The following is an 11,085-nucleotide window of genomic DNA, read 5'->3' as shown; positions in this document are numbered from 1 at the left end:
GTAGCAGACTTGGCCGAGTGGTTAAGGCGACAGACTTGAAATCTGTTGGGGAAACCTTCGTAGGTTCGAATCCTGCAGTCTGCGTGTGAAATTTTGATTTTATGATAGAGTTGATAATTTGAGCTTTTCCATGTTGATTAGCTTATCTGAAATTTAACTTTAGACTTTTATGAAAATCTAAAGCAAACAGAATTTCGAGACACGCAAGTTGTTCTTTTGGGTAATAATCAATAATAGAATCGGTAATTAAACGGAACGTGACCGATTTTCAAGAAGAAAAAAAAATACGGTGAAGAATTCTTCCTCAAACCAACACAAATCCCAACAACCAATATCTAAAATTATCAGCGAATGTCTTCTAATGACAGTTATGAATTTGATCTCGAATTTTATTGGTCAGAGACTGGACAAGGTCAAACTACTCAACCACAAATAACCATTCCAAAAGGTTTCGCATGTGAACATTTTAAATCTTATTGTTCAGTAGAAATTGATCAAAGAAGGTTGTTGGTTTGTAATGATATTTCTAATCCTATTGAAATTCCTTTAAGTAATTTGGAGGATTTCGAATATTTTGAGAAGAAATTAGATTCGAATCTTGTTGTTGGTAATGATACATTTCCAATGGAATTCTTCTTCAATACATCACAGAGAACAGTCAGTTTATTCCCACTCTTTAAACATTGTGATTATAACAAGACTGAAGGGATTGGTCACTTGGTAATTCTATTCGAAACTGGTTTAAACAAACTCATAGTAACTGATATGATACCTCCACAGATTTACAATACTAATGTTCATTCATTTCTAAATGATGATACTTTCTATATTGGATTTAATCAAGAATTAAGAAAACTAACTCATCACACTGAAAAGTTTACTCAAATTTGTGCTACTGAAAATAATGTATTACTAGACACAAGGTCAAATTCATGGAAAGTTTACAATAACAAACAATCACTCATTGAAAAAACATCTAAAACTATTCCTAATGCAATTTGTCTCAATTTTATACCATCAGCTGATTAAATTTCAGCTGATAGTTGAGACTAATGTGAGCCGATTCAATCATTAATGTTTTGTAATGTAGTTAAAATAATAACTATACTTTACAAAACATTAATGATTGAATTGTGTTCATATTTATATTTATTTAAATTAATAAAAAATTATTCTGGGTCTAAAGGCCTAGTTTATTGCACCAAATTAGAAACGAGAGTAATTTTACAAAAACCAATAACGTTTCAACAAGACTATAATAAGTATAAAAATCTAAAATATTACCAGTTGCCTTTTTTGAAAGAATTAATAATGAAAAATTATTAAAAATTGTAAAAAAATAGCATATAAACAATTCAATTTTTCAAAATGATAAAATTATTGTAAATAATTATTATTAAATAATATCTTTCTGTATTAAATAAATTCATAATATTTAACATCAAATTCCTTCCATTTATGTAAAAAAGTTTAAATTATTTAAAAAAGAACATTTTACAAAAAAATGAAAAAACCAACAAGAACGCCATTAAATCGTTCCACCACTCGACAACGTCGTAAACAATCACAACAACAACAAAATGACAATGATAGTAATAGTAGTAGTGGTAGTGATATTGATGATGAAATTAATCATCGGAATGCAAATAATTCATCATCATCAATAATTACTACTACTACTACTACTACTATTAAACATTATGATAAAATTGAAGATTATCAACAAGAATGGTATTCTAATAATTCATCAAATAATTCATCAAATAATTCATCATCATCTAATAATAATAATTTCCATAATACTACTACTACTATTGAAACAAGTTTAGGATTTGAAAATAAATTTAAATTTGATGAATGTGTTAGATATGGTAAATATTCACCATTAGAAGCCTATTCAATTGATATGCATATTAAATATTTAAATATTTATGCCAATGTTCAAGGAAGTTCAATTTATATTTGGAAATTTGAAAATGAAAAGAGTAAAATTATTCATATTATTGAAAATGAACAAAAACAAATTGAATATTATTGTATTAGATGGTCTAAATGGAATGATAAATATATTTTAGCAGTGTGTGGATCTGCACAATTTGTTTCTTTATATGAAATTGAAATTTCAAATGAAAATTTAGTTAAAACTAATTTAATTGGAAATTTAAATGGACATGGAAATAGTGTTAATTGTATTTGTTTTCATCCTAAAATGAATGGTTTAGTATTAACTGGAAGTAATGATCATTCAATTCGTTTATGGGATTTAAATTTAAATTTTGAAACTGTTGCAATTTTTCAAAGTCATTTAGCTGGAATTATTAGTTTATCATTTCATCAAAATGGAAATTATTTTGTTAGTGGTGCTATGGATAATACTTGTAGAATATTTGAAATTGATTATCATGTTTATAATTATATTAATTTTCAAAAAAGATATTATCAATTAGAAAATTATAAAAATAATAATTTAAATAATTTAAATAATAATAATAATTTAAATAATAATAATTTAAATAATAATAATTTAAATATTAATAATAATAATAATTTAAATAATAATAATAATTTGAATATTAATAATTTAAATTTAAATAATGAAAAGATTGAAATATTTACTAAAAATTGTACATGTAATACAGATATTCAAACACTTAAATTACCAATTATTAAATCTGGAAGTGTTTATTTATATCATAGAGGATATGTGGATTCATGTCTATTTTTGGGAGATGTAGTTTTATCAAAAACAAATAGTGCTGAATCATCTACTAATGATCCAGGTGATTCAGTTATTGTTTGGAAACCTGATAGTGTTACTGAACAAAGTGGATTTAATGTAAATTCAGAGGAGGATGAAATTTCAATTATTCACAGATTTAAAGGAAGTCAATCATATTTTTGGTGGTTAAAAATGGCAATTAGTGATAAATATTTAGCTAGACCATTACATGATGGACGTGTTGAATTATTTTCATTTGAACATGTTGGATTATCATTCTATTCAAGACCATGTGCTATTCTACATCATTCATCAGAGTTAGTGAGAGAGTGTATATTTTCAAGAGATTCAAAATATTTATTTGTTTTACAGAGTAATGGTAAAATTACAAGATGGAAAATAAATTAACAAGTCAATATTGCTATTTTTGATACTCTATCAATATTATCTAATATTGTAAATTTAAGATTATAAATCAATTTTTTACCAAGCTAACACCCACCATCCAGGGATGATGATTGCTAGTTTTAAAGAAGTGGTAAGATGATTCCAAATGATGATTCAAAGTTTTTTAAATAAATCCTCAATTATTTTTTTACCCTTATTCACCACTTTCTCAACCTCTTTTTTACCATTCTTAATAGCATCAACTATTTCTTTACCTTTGTCCACCGCTTTCTCAACCTCTTTTTTACCATTATTAATAGCATCAACTATATCTTTACCTTTGTCCACCACAATTGCAACTTTGTCAACTATTTCTTTATCTATTCCTGTAAGTTGTTCTCCACTTTCGGTAACAATTGGTTCTAAATTATTTCCATTCTCTATTCTTAAAACTGTGCCTTTCTCACACATCTTCTTTTGGACTTTCAATGGAATTTAGGATAAGCTCCTTACCCAAATCCATGTTTTTAGATTTCTGTTTTAATAGTCCTGCCTCCAAATATGGATAACAGAAGTAAGCTGCCAAGCAAAACAAGAGAGCTATCAAACAATAAATGAGCCATGAGGTTTTCTTTGAATTGGTTTTAGCTTCAAATCTCTTTACAAACAATGTTTTTTCATAGGTAACTCCAATGCCATCTAATATTTGATCACATGTTGGTCGTTTCGATGCATCCTTATTCATCATTGATATTAAAACATTAATTAATTGATCATCTGATATACCAGCATTATGATAATTCATTCTAATTGTTTCATCATCACATTGTACATTTCTGAGACTTCTATCTTGTTGTGCTGTTAATTGTTTAGTTGTCAAGTCATATAAACTAACTGATAAAGCAAAAATATCAGCACTTTTAGATGGTATTTCTTCATATGGATAGAATGGCTTTTTGAGATTGTAGTTTGATGCAGGTGATTCACTAGGTGTTATAGCTAAACCAAAATCACTCAAATATACTTGAATATCAATGATTTGATCATTATCAACCTGTTGTTCTATATTACCAACTAGAATATTATCAGGTTTAATATCATTGTGAATGATGTGATCGTACTCTTGAACGTGCTTCAAAGCCAAAGTAATTTGTTTCAATATTTGTTTCAAAATTGAACTTGTTAGTTTGGGTTTAGAATCCCTACTTGGATCTTGATTACTCTTGAATACAGAATCAAGAGAACCATTCTCATAATATTCCATTTCAATACATAGATGCTTGTGTTGAAATGGTGGCTGACCACTTTCATCTAAACCCATAATACGTTCTGCCTCTTGAGGATACAAAATAAAAACATCAAATACTTTTGCAATATTACAATTTAAATGTGAATATTTTAACATTCTAGTACCTTCTTCTAGAGAATGATGAATATCAAAATTGTCAACATCTCTCATTACTTTTAAAGCCTTTATCTTTGTTTGATCATTCGTGTTAGTAATTTTATATATTTTACCATATGATCCCTTGCTGTTCAATAGAGCTACTTTATGATCACGGTATTTGATTTCAAGATATCTCAAAACACCATTTTCTACTGCTGATGAATAATCGTATTCTAACATTTTTTTTTTGATTTGTTTGTGATCCATAAACACGTCAATTCCAATTGACCAATTGGATTATTCTTCTCTGTTGTAACTTAATGTGAAAGTGTACAAAATCCATTACAACCATAATTGATGTTACAATAATTATGAAATTTAATGGGAGGGATTAGAGAAGTAATTACGAAATTAAAGGCAGAATTTTTGTAATTTTTATTAAATTTTAAAAAAAAATGTAGGGTTTGTTTAAAATTTTAAAAAAAAAATGATTTTAAATTCCTATCGGAAGCAAACAAGCCTTCTTTCAATGATCGTCATGATGATGATGATGGTCGTAATGATGGCATTCTGTATTACTTTATCTCATCAACAAAAATTAAGTGCTCAAGAATGTGAAAATCTAGGATATAAATCATCGGAATTAGCTTGTTCTACTTGCAAGGAATTTTCTTTATTTATGAGCGAAAAATCAATTATTGAAAATTGCAATCAATGTTGTCAAGAATCAATTTCTACAGATAATTCTCTAAATTCTCAATCTAGTGATGAAAAGGAATTTGTTAGTGGAACTTTGTATTTCTGTTATTGTAATATAAGATCATTCCCAGAAATTGAAGGCTTTATCAATAATGATGTTAAGAAATTCAATCATTTAAATACTGCTCAAAGACAAGCTATTATGCCAACTTTAACTATGAAGAGAAAGGATGGAAGTGAAGAATCTCACTTGGTGAGTCATTGGAAAGTTGATGAAATTAAGGAATTCTTGAATGAAAAATTAAAACAATAATTTATTTACAAAATAAAACACTATATGCCTTCTACTTAGTATGTCTTTTGTTGTTGTTGATTAACAACTTGTGGAATTTGTTGCATTTGAGGAATTTGAGGCATTTGAGGCATGTCAGGGAATGAAAATTGTTTTGGAACTTGTTGTTGCATGTTGGCGAATTGTTGTGGAATTTCTGGAACTGTTGGAGCTTGAGGAGCTTGTGGCATTGTGAATTGACCATTGTTACCTAAAAATGGGAAGAATGATGATCCCTTTACATTACCAGAGTTTGCATCTGAACCAGCAGCACCTTGTTGTTGGTTTTGATTTGGCCAATTTGGTGGTTGGAATGAAGATGGAATTTGATTATATGAAGGAACATTTTGTTGCATTCCATAGTATGAAATCTTATTCAAACCACTATTCAAATTGTTATATTCTTGTTGGTAATCATTCCATTTCTTAGCATTGGCAGCAGTAACCAATTTATCAGCAGAATCAACCAATTGAGTTGTGACAGAACCAACACCCTTAGGACCATATGAATCTTGTTGTTTAACCAAGTGTGAAACGTGAATTTGAGCTTCCTTAGCAAAGACCAAAGCAAGAGCTTCTTGATTGGCTTTTTGAGTATCAGCTTGACTTGAACCACCTGTATTAGAAGAACCACCACCTGTTGTTGTTGTTGTTGAGGAAGGATTAGTTGTTGTGGCTGTTGCTGGTTGATTTTGTTTTTGTTGTTGTTGTTGTTGTTGTTGATTTTGATTACCAATCATGTTCATTCCATTAATTGGATCATAGAATGGATTATATCCTTGATAACCAGTATTAGTTAAAGCAGTAGCAAAGTGTGAAATGTATTCTAAATCAACAGCAACCAAATTTGCAACATAATAGAATGGGTTGTAACCATAAACTTGACCAGCAAATCTCAATTTCATATTATTTTGATTATTATTGTTGTTATTTGGTTGATTTTGACCATAACCACCATAATTTGGATAATTTTGGTTTTGATAAGGATTTTGACCATAACCACCATAGTTTGGATAATTTTGACCAATATTACTTCCAAAAGGTGATGAATAAGGTTGATCGAAAGAGAATGGACTACCTGTTGAACCTAATCCACCTAAACCACCTAAACCACCATATGGTTGTTGACCACCAGTTGAAAATGGATTACCTCCAAAACCTCCATATGGTTGTTGACCACCAGGAAAACCTCCAAAACCACTTCCAAATGGAATTCCCCACTGTGCATGAATGAATGAGAGTGACAAGACAAGTAAAATACTTGCTTTCACCAGTAGAGATTGGTTGACTTTCATTTTTTTGTTACTTGATCGGTATTGGTACTGAATATGAAATTGTTTTTAAATTGATAACATAATACTTATCAACTATATCACCTTAAATAGAAGTTGGAAGCAAATGGATAAAATCGATTTTTTTGATCATTTCTGAATTAATACTATTGCTTGGAAGAACTTGTTAAGGAACCTTCCAGAAATAGATCTATTCAACTTGTAAATAGATTGCTCATTAAGCCAACATTGTACTTTCCTCAATTCAACAATTTGTTTTGTTTACAACTCTATTTTATTGATAGGATCATCATTGGTGAACTATCAAATTTTGAGTGTGTATTGTTGAGTATCGGATGGCATCATTGCAGCTTATCCATCGTTGAGTGGAGGAGTGCATTATGTTTTTCAGTGTGTTGTTGGAGTGAGTACTATCAGTGTATGTGCAGAGATAGTTGCAAGCCAATGTGTTTGTTGGGGGACAATTCACAACCAGGAGTGTTGGGAGTGGATGTCTCTCTTGCACGATTTATTTGGAAGCAGCGAGAGCAGCTCAGGAACGACACTATAAGAGAGAGTAAAGGAAACATAAGGAACATGAAACTTTAGGAGAATACACGGACACGTGTTAATTTGGAAACAAATTTAAAGAATTATCTTCTTTCATATCTATCACCTCTTCCACCTCTTCTGTCTTCATATCTACCACCACCACCACGTCTATCATCACCACCTCTTCTGTCATCATAAGATCTTCTATCATCTCTTCTTTCATATCTATCACCACCACCTCTTCTATCATCATATCTTCTGTTACCACCTCTTCCACCACGTCTATCACCACCACCACCACGGCCACCACGTCTATCATCGAATCTATCTCTTCTTTGCTTGTTTCTAGTGGACTTTTCTTCATTAACTCTAATGCTAACTCCCTTGAATTCACTACCGTCCTTTTCCAAGGCTGCTTTAACAGATGATGAATCTCTGAATTGAACAAAAGCGAAACCCTTCTTCTTTTCTATTGTTATCATTGTATAAGATTATAAAATTACTAATAAAAAACATACCAGTATCCTTATCCTTTGGCATTCTGACTTCTTCAATTTCACCACAGGTTTCGAACAATTCACGAATATCTTGTTCTTCAGCGGATTCAGGCAAGTTACCAACAAAGACTTGAGTGGTTCTACCAGAGAATTCATCTCTAGCCTTGGATTGTTGCAATTGAACTTCTCTACCGTCCATTTCCATAGCCTTCAAATCAACAACCTTTTGAGCAGCTTCAACTTCGTCGAATTCAACGAAACCGTAACCTCTCGATCTACCACGTTCATCGGTTGGGATGTTAACTCTGACAATAGAACCATACTTGGAGAGCTTTTCTTTAATGCTATCATCACTAGTATTGTATGAAAGATTTCTGAGCATAACAGTGTAAGCAGCTCTAGCATCATAATCATACTTTTGTTTCTTAGCATCTTCTTGGTTATCGTCTTCTCTCTTTCTCTTCAATCCATTGTCTTCTTCTTGGATTTGTTCTTGTTGATCTCTTTCTTCGTCAGAGTATTGTTCGTCTTCTCTTGGCATCTTTGTATTATTGTTTGTGTATTTTTTTCAGTTAATAAAAAAATTATTATTTAAAATTTTTAAAGCCTCGCATCAACAAGCTTGTTGTAGTAGACAAAAAACATTTTGATCTTCTTCCGCTTCTTCATGCGCTAAAAAGATTCAAATTGAATATTGGGAAATGATGACAACGGGTTTGAGAACGTGTTGGCAATTAAATTGAGGAGGATAACGAAAAGATTAATTGTGGATTACAAAGTTATATGCTAGATTGAACCTTTTCTTTTGTATGTTTTGTATGTTGGTTTACTGTAAATTAATTTTTGGTCTTTTTAGGAGGAAGGAATATTACATGTGTAAAGTGGATTCAATCTTTTAAAAAAAGGTTATAATAATAATTATCTGAGTTTTAATAATTTAAAATTGAACATTTTTGTAAAAATCTTGTAAAGTAACCTTTTCAATTGGAGCATCAAGATTACAGAAAAGAGTTTGACCACTCCATGATTGAATAGTACAAGCAATATAATCTCCAACATTGAAATTACCCTTACTCTTTGGAATGACAACTCTCTTATTATTATCAGTTCTTCCAACCCAATAATTTTGTGGATCTCTCTTTGAATCTGAATCAATTAAAACACATTGTAAAGTACCAACTTCCTTTTCATATTGAATGGCTAAATTTTCACGATAGGTTTGAACTAATTCATTCAAACGACGATTCTTCACATCAGCTGGAACATCATCTTCATAATTTCTATGAGCATGAGTCTTTTCACGAAGTGAATAGGCAAATAAATAAGCTTGATCATATTTCACATGATTCAATAATTTGAGAGTATCTTGATGATCTTGTTCAGTTTCAGAACAGAATCCAGCAATAAAATCTGAACTCAATGCAACATTTGGAATTCTATTCTTAATTCTATCAACCAGAGCAATATATGATTCGGCAGTGTATCCTCTTCTCATTCTGTCTAACATATTTGTTGAACCACTTTGAGCAGGTAAGTGAATTTGATTACAAATATTTGGAGTTTCTCTAATAAGTTCAATAAGTGAATCTGGATAATCTTTTGGATGAGGAGAAGTGTAACGAATTCTCATTTCCTTATCAATTTGTGAAACTTCATATAAAAGTTCAGTAAATGTGAGACCACCAATTTTTGGTTTGTAAATTGTTTTAAAACCATCAGTTGTTTCAATTTCCTTTCCTTCATTCTTATATTTTTCTTGATATATACTATCAGATGTATCTCTGTATGAATTTACATTTTGACCTAACAAGGTAACTTCCTTAATACCATTCTTTGATAATTGTCTAATTTCATTCAAAATACTTGTAATATCTCTCGATCTTTCTCTTCCTCTTGTAAATGGAACAATACAATATGAACACATATTATCACAACCTCTCATAATTGAAACAAATGCAGATTTACCAGTATCACCAACACGTACAGGTTCAATATCAGCATAAGTTTCATCCATTGATAACATGACATTTAATTGAGCTTGTCTACCTTCAACATTATCATCCAATGATCTTTGTAACATTTCAGATTCTTCATTCTTTTTCAATAAATTTGGTAAATCTCTATATTGATCTGGTCCAACAACTACATCAACCATATTAGTTTCAATCAATTTAGTCTTTAATCTTTCTGCCATACATCCTAAAACACCAATTTGAACTCCACTAACAGGATATTCTTCAGGATTGAAATTATGTAAATGCTTATTTTCATGTCTCTTCTTTTTTAATTCATTGAGACGAATCCAAATTTTGTTTTCTGCATTTTCACGTACAGCACAAGTATTTAATAAAATAACAGATGCTTCTTTATCACTATCAACTAATTTATATCCATTCTTATCCAAAATACTTAAAATAATTTGTGTATCGGAAACATTCATTTGACATCCATAGGTTTCTATAAAAACACCCTTCTTATTTTCATTATTATTACTAGTAGTAACATTTTCAATAGTAATATTATTATTAGATTCTGGTGATGATGATTCACAATTATTGTTATTAACATCAGTTGATGATGATGATGATATGAAATGTTCCAATCCAGGTCCATTCAACCATTTTTTATCAGCATACTTTGTATCAATAGTAGTAGAAGATGTTGAATAATAGCAATGTGATGATGATTTTTGAAGGAGATTTGAACCAACTCTCAATGTTGTTAACAATTGTGTAGAGGATAATGTTCTGCTGCTACTGTTGAGAATTTTCTTCATTTTTTTGATTGAATTTATTCTTCATCAACAATAAGGAGTGCGTTTAGTTAAAAAGAAGCAACAAGGGAATATTGCTGTGATATTATCAGTTTAGAAATATTAGAAGATGTTTATATTATTCTTGTTGGATTAATTAATAAAAATTTAAAAAGAAAATGCAAAAATGATGAATCGGAATGATGATGGTTGTGATGATGAGGGAAAAAGTACATCATTGATTGCTGATAGAAAGATGGAGAGTTGGAGATTGGAATTGATAAAGAAAAATTTATTAAAAATCCTACATGAAACTTTTGATTTTATTAGGGAGTACGTAAATAGTGAAAAAAAGGATGAAATCACTATTTATAAATTGGTAATTGAACCTTATTTGAAGAGATATAGGATCACGAACGTGGATATTTGCTTTACAATTAAATACAAATATTCAGAGAATAGCTTATTATTATTTGATTTGTTATTTCAC

The 11,085-nt window shown here is 30.0% G+C and overlaps 5 protein-coding genes and 1 non-coding gene across 6 annotated transcripts; 3 read left to right on the top strand and 3 right to left on the bottom strand.

The window, feature by feature from the left end:
- The first annotated feature begins 3 nt into the window (after nt 1–3).
- Nucleotides 4–84, top strand: NAEGRDRAFT_t121. The gene has a single exon. It is a non-coding gene; the product is annotated as a tRNA-Ser (tRNA).
- A 267-nt stretch (nt 85–351) lies between these two features.
- NAEGRDRAFT_63594 (uncharacterized protein) lies at nt 352–1,029 on the top strand (the record flags this gene model as incomplete). Its single annotated transcript, XM_002681155.1, has 1 exon — nt 352–1,029. The coding sequence occupies one exon, from the start codon at nt 352–354 to the stop codon at nt 1,027–1,029; it is 678 nt and encodes a 225-aa protein (XP_002681201.1).
- A 475-nt stretch (nt 1,030–1,504) lies between these two features.
- NAEGRDRAFT_63593 (uncharacterized protein) lies at nt 1,505–3,127 on the top strand (the record flags this gene model as incomplete). The annotated part of the gene is made up of 1 exon (XM_002681154.1): nt 1,505–3,127. The coding sequence occupies one exon, from the start codon at nt 1,505–1,507 to the stop codon at nt 3,125–3,127; it is 1,623 nt and encodes a 540-aa protein (XP_002681200.1).
- Nucleotides 3,128–3,569: 442 nt separating this feature from the next.
- Nucleotides 3,570–4,733, bottom strand: NAEGRDRAFT_63592 (uncharacterized protein; the record flags this gene model as incomplete). Its single annotated transcript, XM_002681014.1, has 1 exon — nt 3,570–4,733. The coding sequence occupies one exon, from the start codon at nt 4,731–4,733 to the stop codon at nt 3,570–3,572; it is 1,164 nt and encodes a 387-aa protein (XP_002681060.1).
- Nucleotides 4,734–6,425: 1,692 nt separating this feature from the next.
- On the bottom strand, nt 6,426–8,411 carry NAEGRDRAFT_57066 (RRM domain-containing protein). Its single transcript, XM_002681013.1, has 3 exons — nt 7,865–8,411; nt 7,657–7,815; nt 6,426–7,626 (listed from the first exon to the last, which is right to left on the bottom strand). The coding sequence occupies exons 1-3, from the start codon at nt 8,382–8,384 to the stop codon at nt 7,448–7,450; spliced, it is 858 nt and encodes a 285-aa protein (XP_002681059.1). The 5' UTR covers nt 8,385–8,411; the 3' UTR covers nt 6,426–7,447.
- A 519-nt stretch (nt 8,412–8,930) lies between these two features.
- Nucleotides 8,931–10,343, bottom strand: NAEGRDRAFT_964 (uncharacterized protein; the record flags this gene model as incomplete). The annotated part of the gene is made up of 1 exon (XM_002681012.1): nt 8,931–10,343. A coding segment is annotated over one exon (1,413 nt), but the record flags the coding sequence as incomplete, so codon positions are not given.
- Nucleotides 10,344–11,085: the final 742 nt, after the last annotated feature.

This window comes from Naegleria gruberi, assembly GCF_000004985.1.
Source record: "Naegleria gruberi genomic scaffold NAEGRscaffold_7, whole genome shotgun sequence".
NCBI classification, from domain to species: Eukaryota; Heterolobosea; class Eutetramitea; order Acrasida; family Naegleriidae; genus Naegleria; species Naegleria gruberi.
Note: the sequence above shows the minus strand (reverse complement) of the source record. Positions and strands in the feature narration are given on the sequence as shown.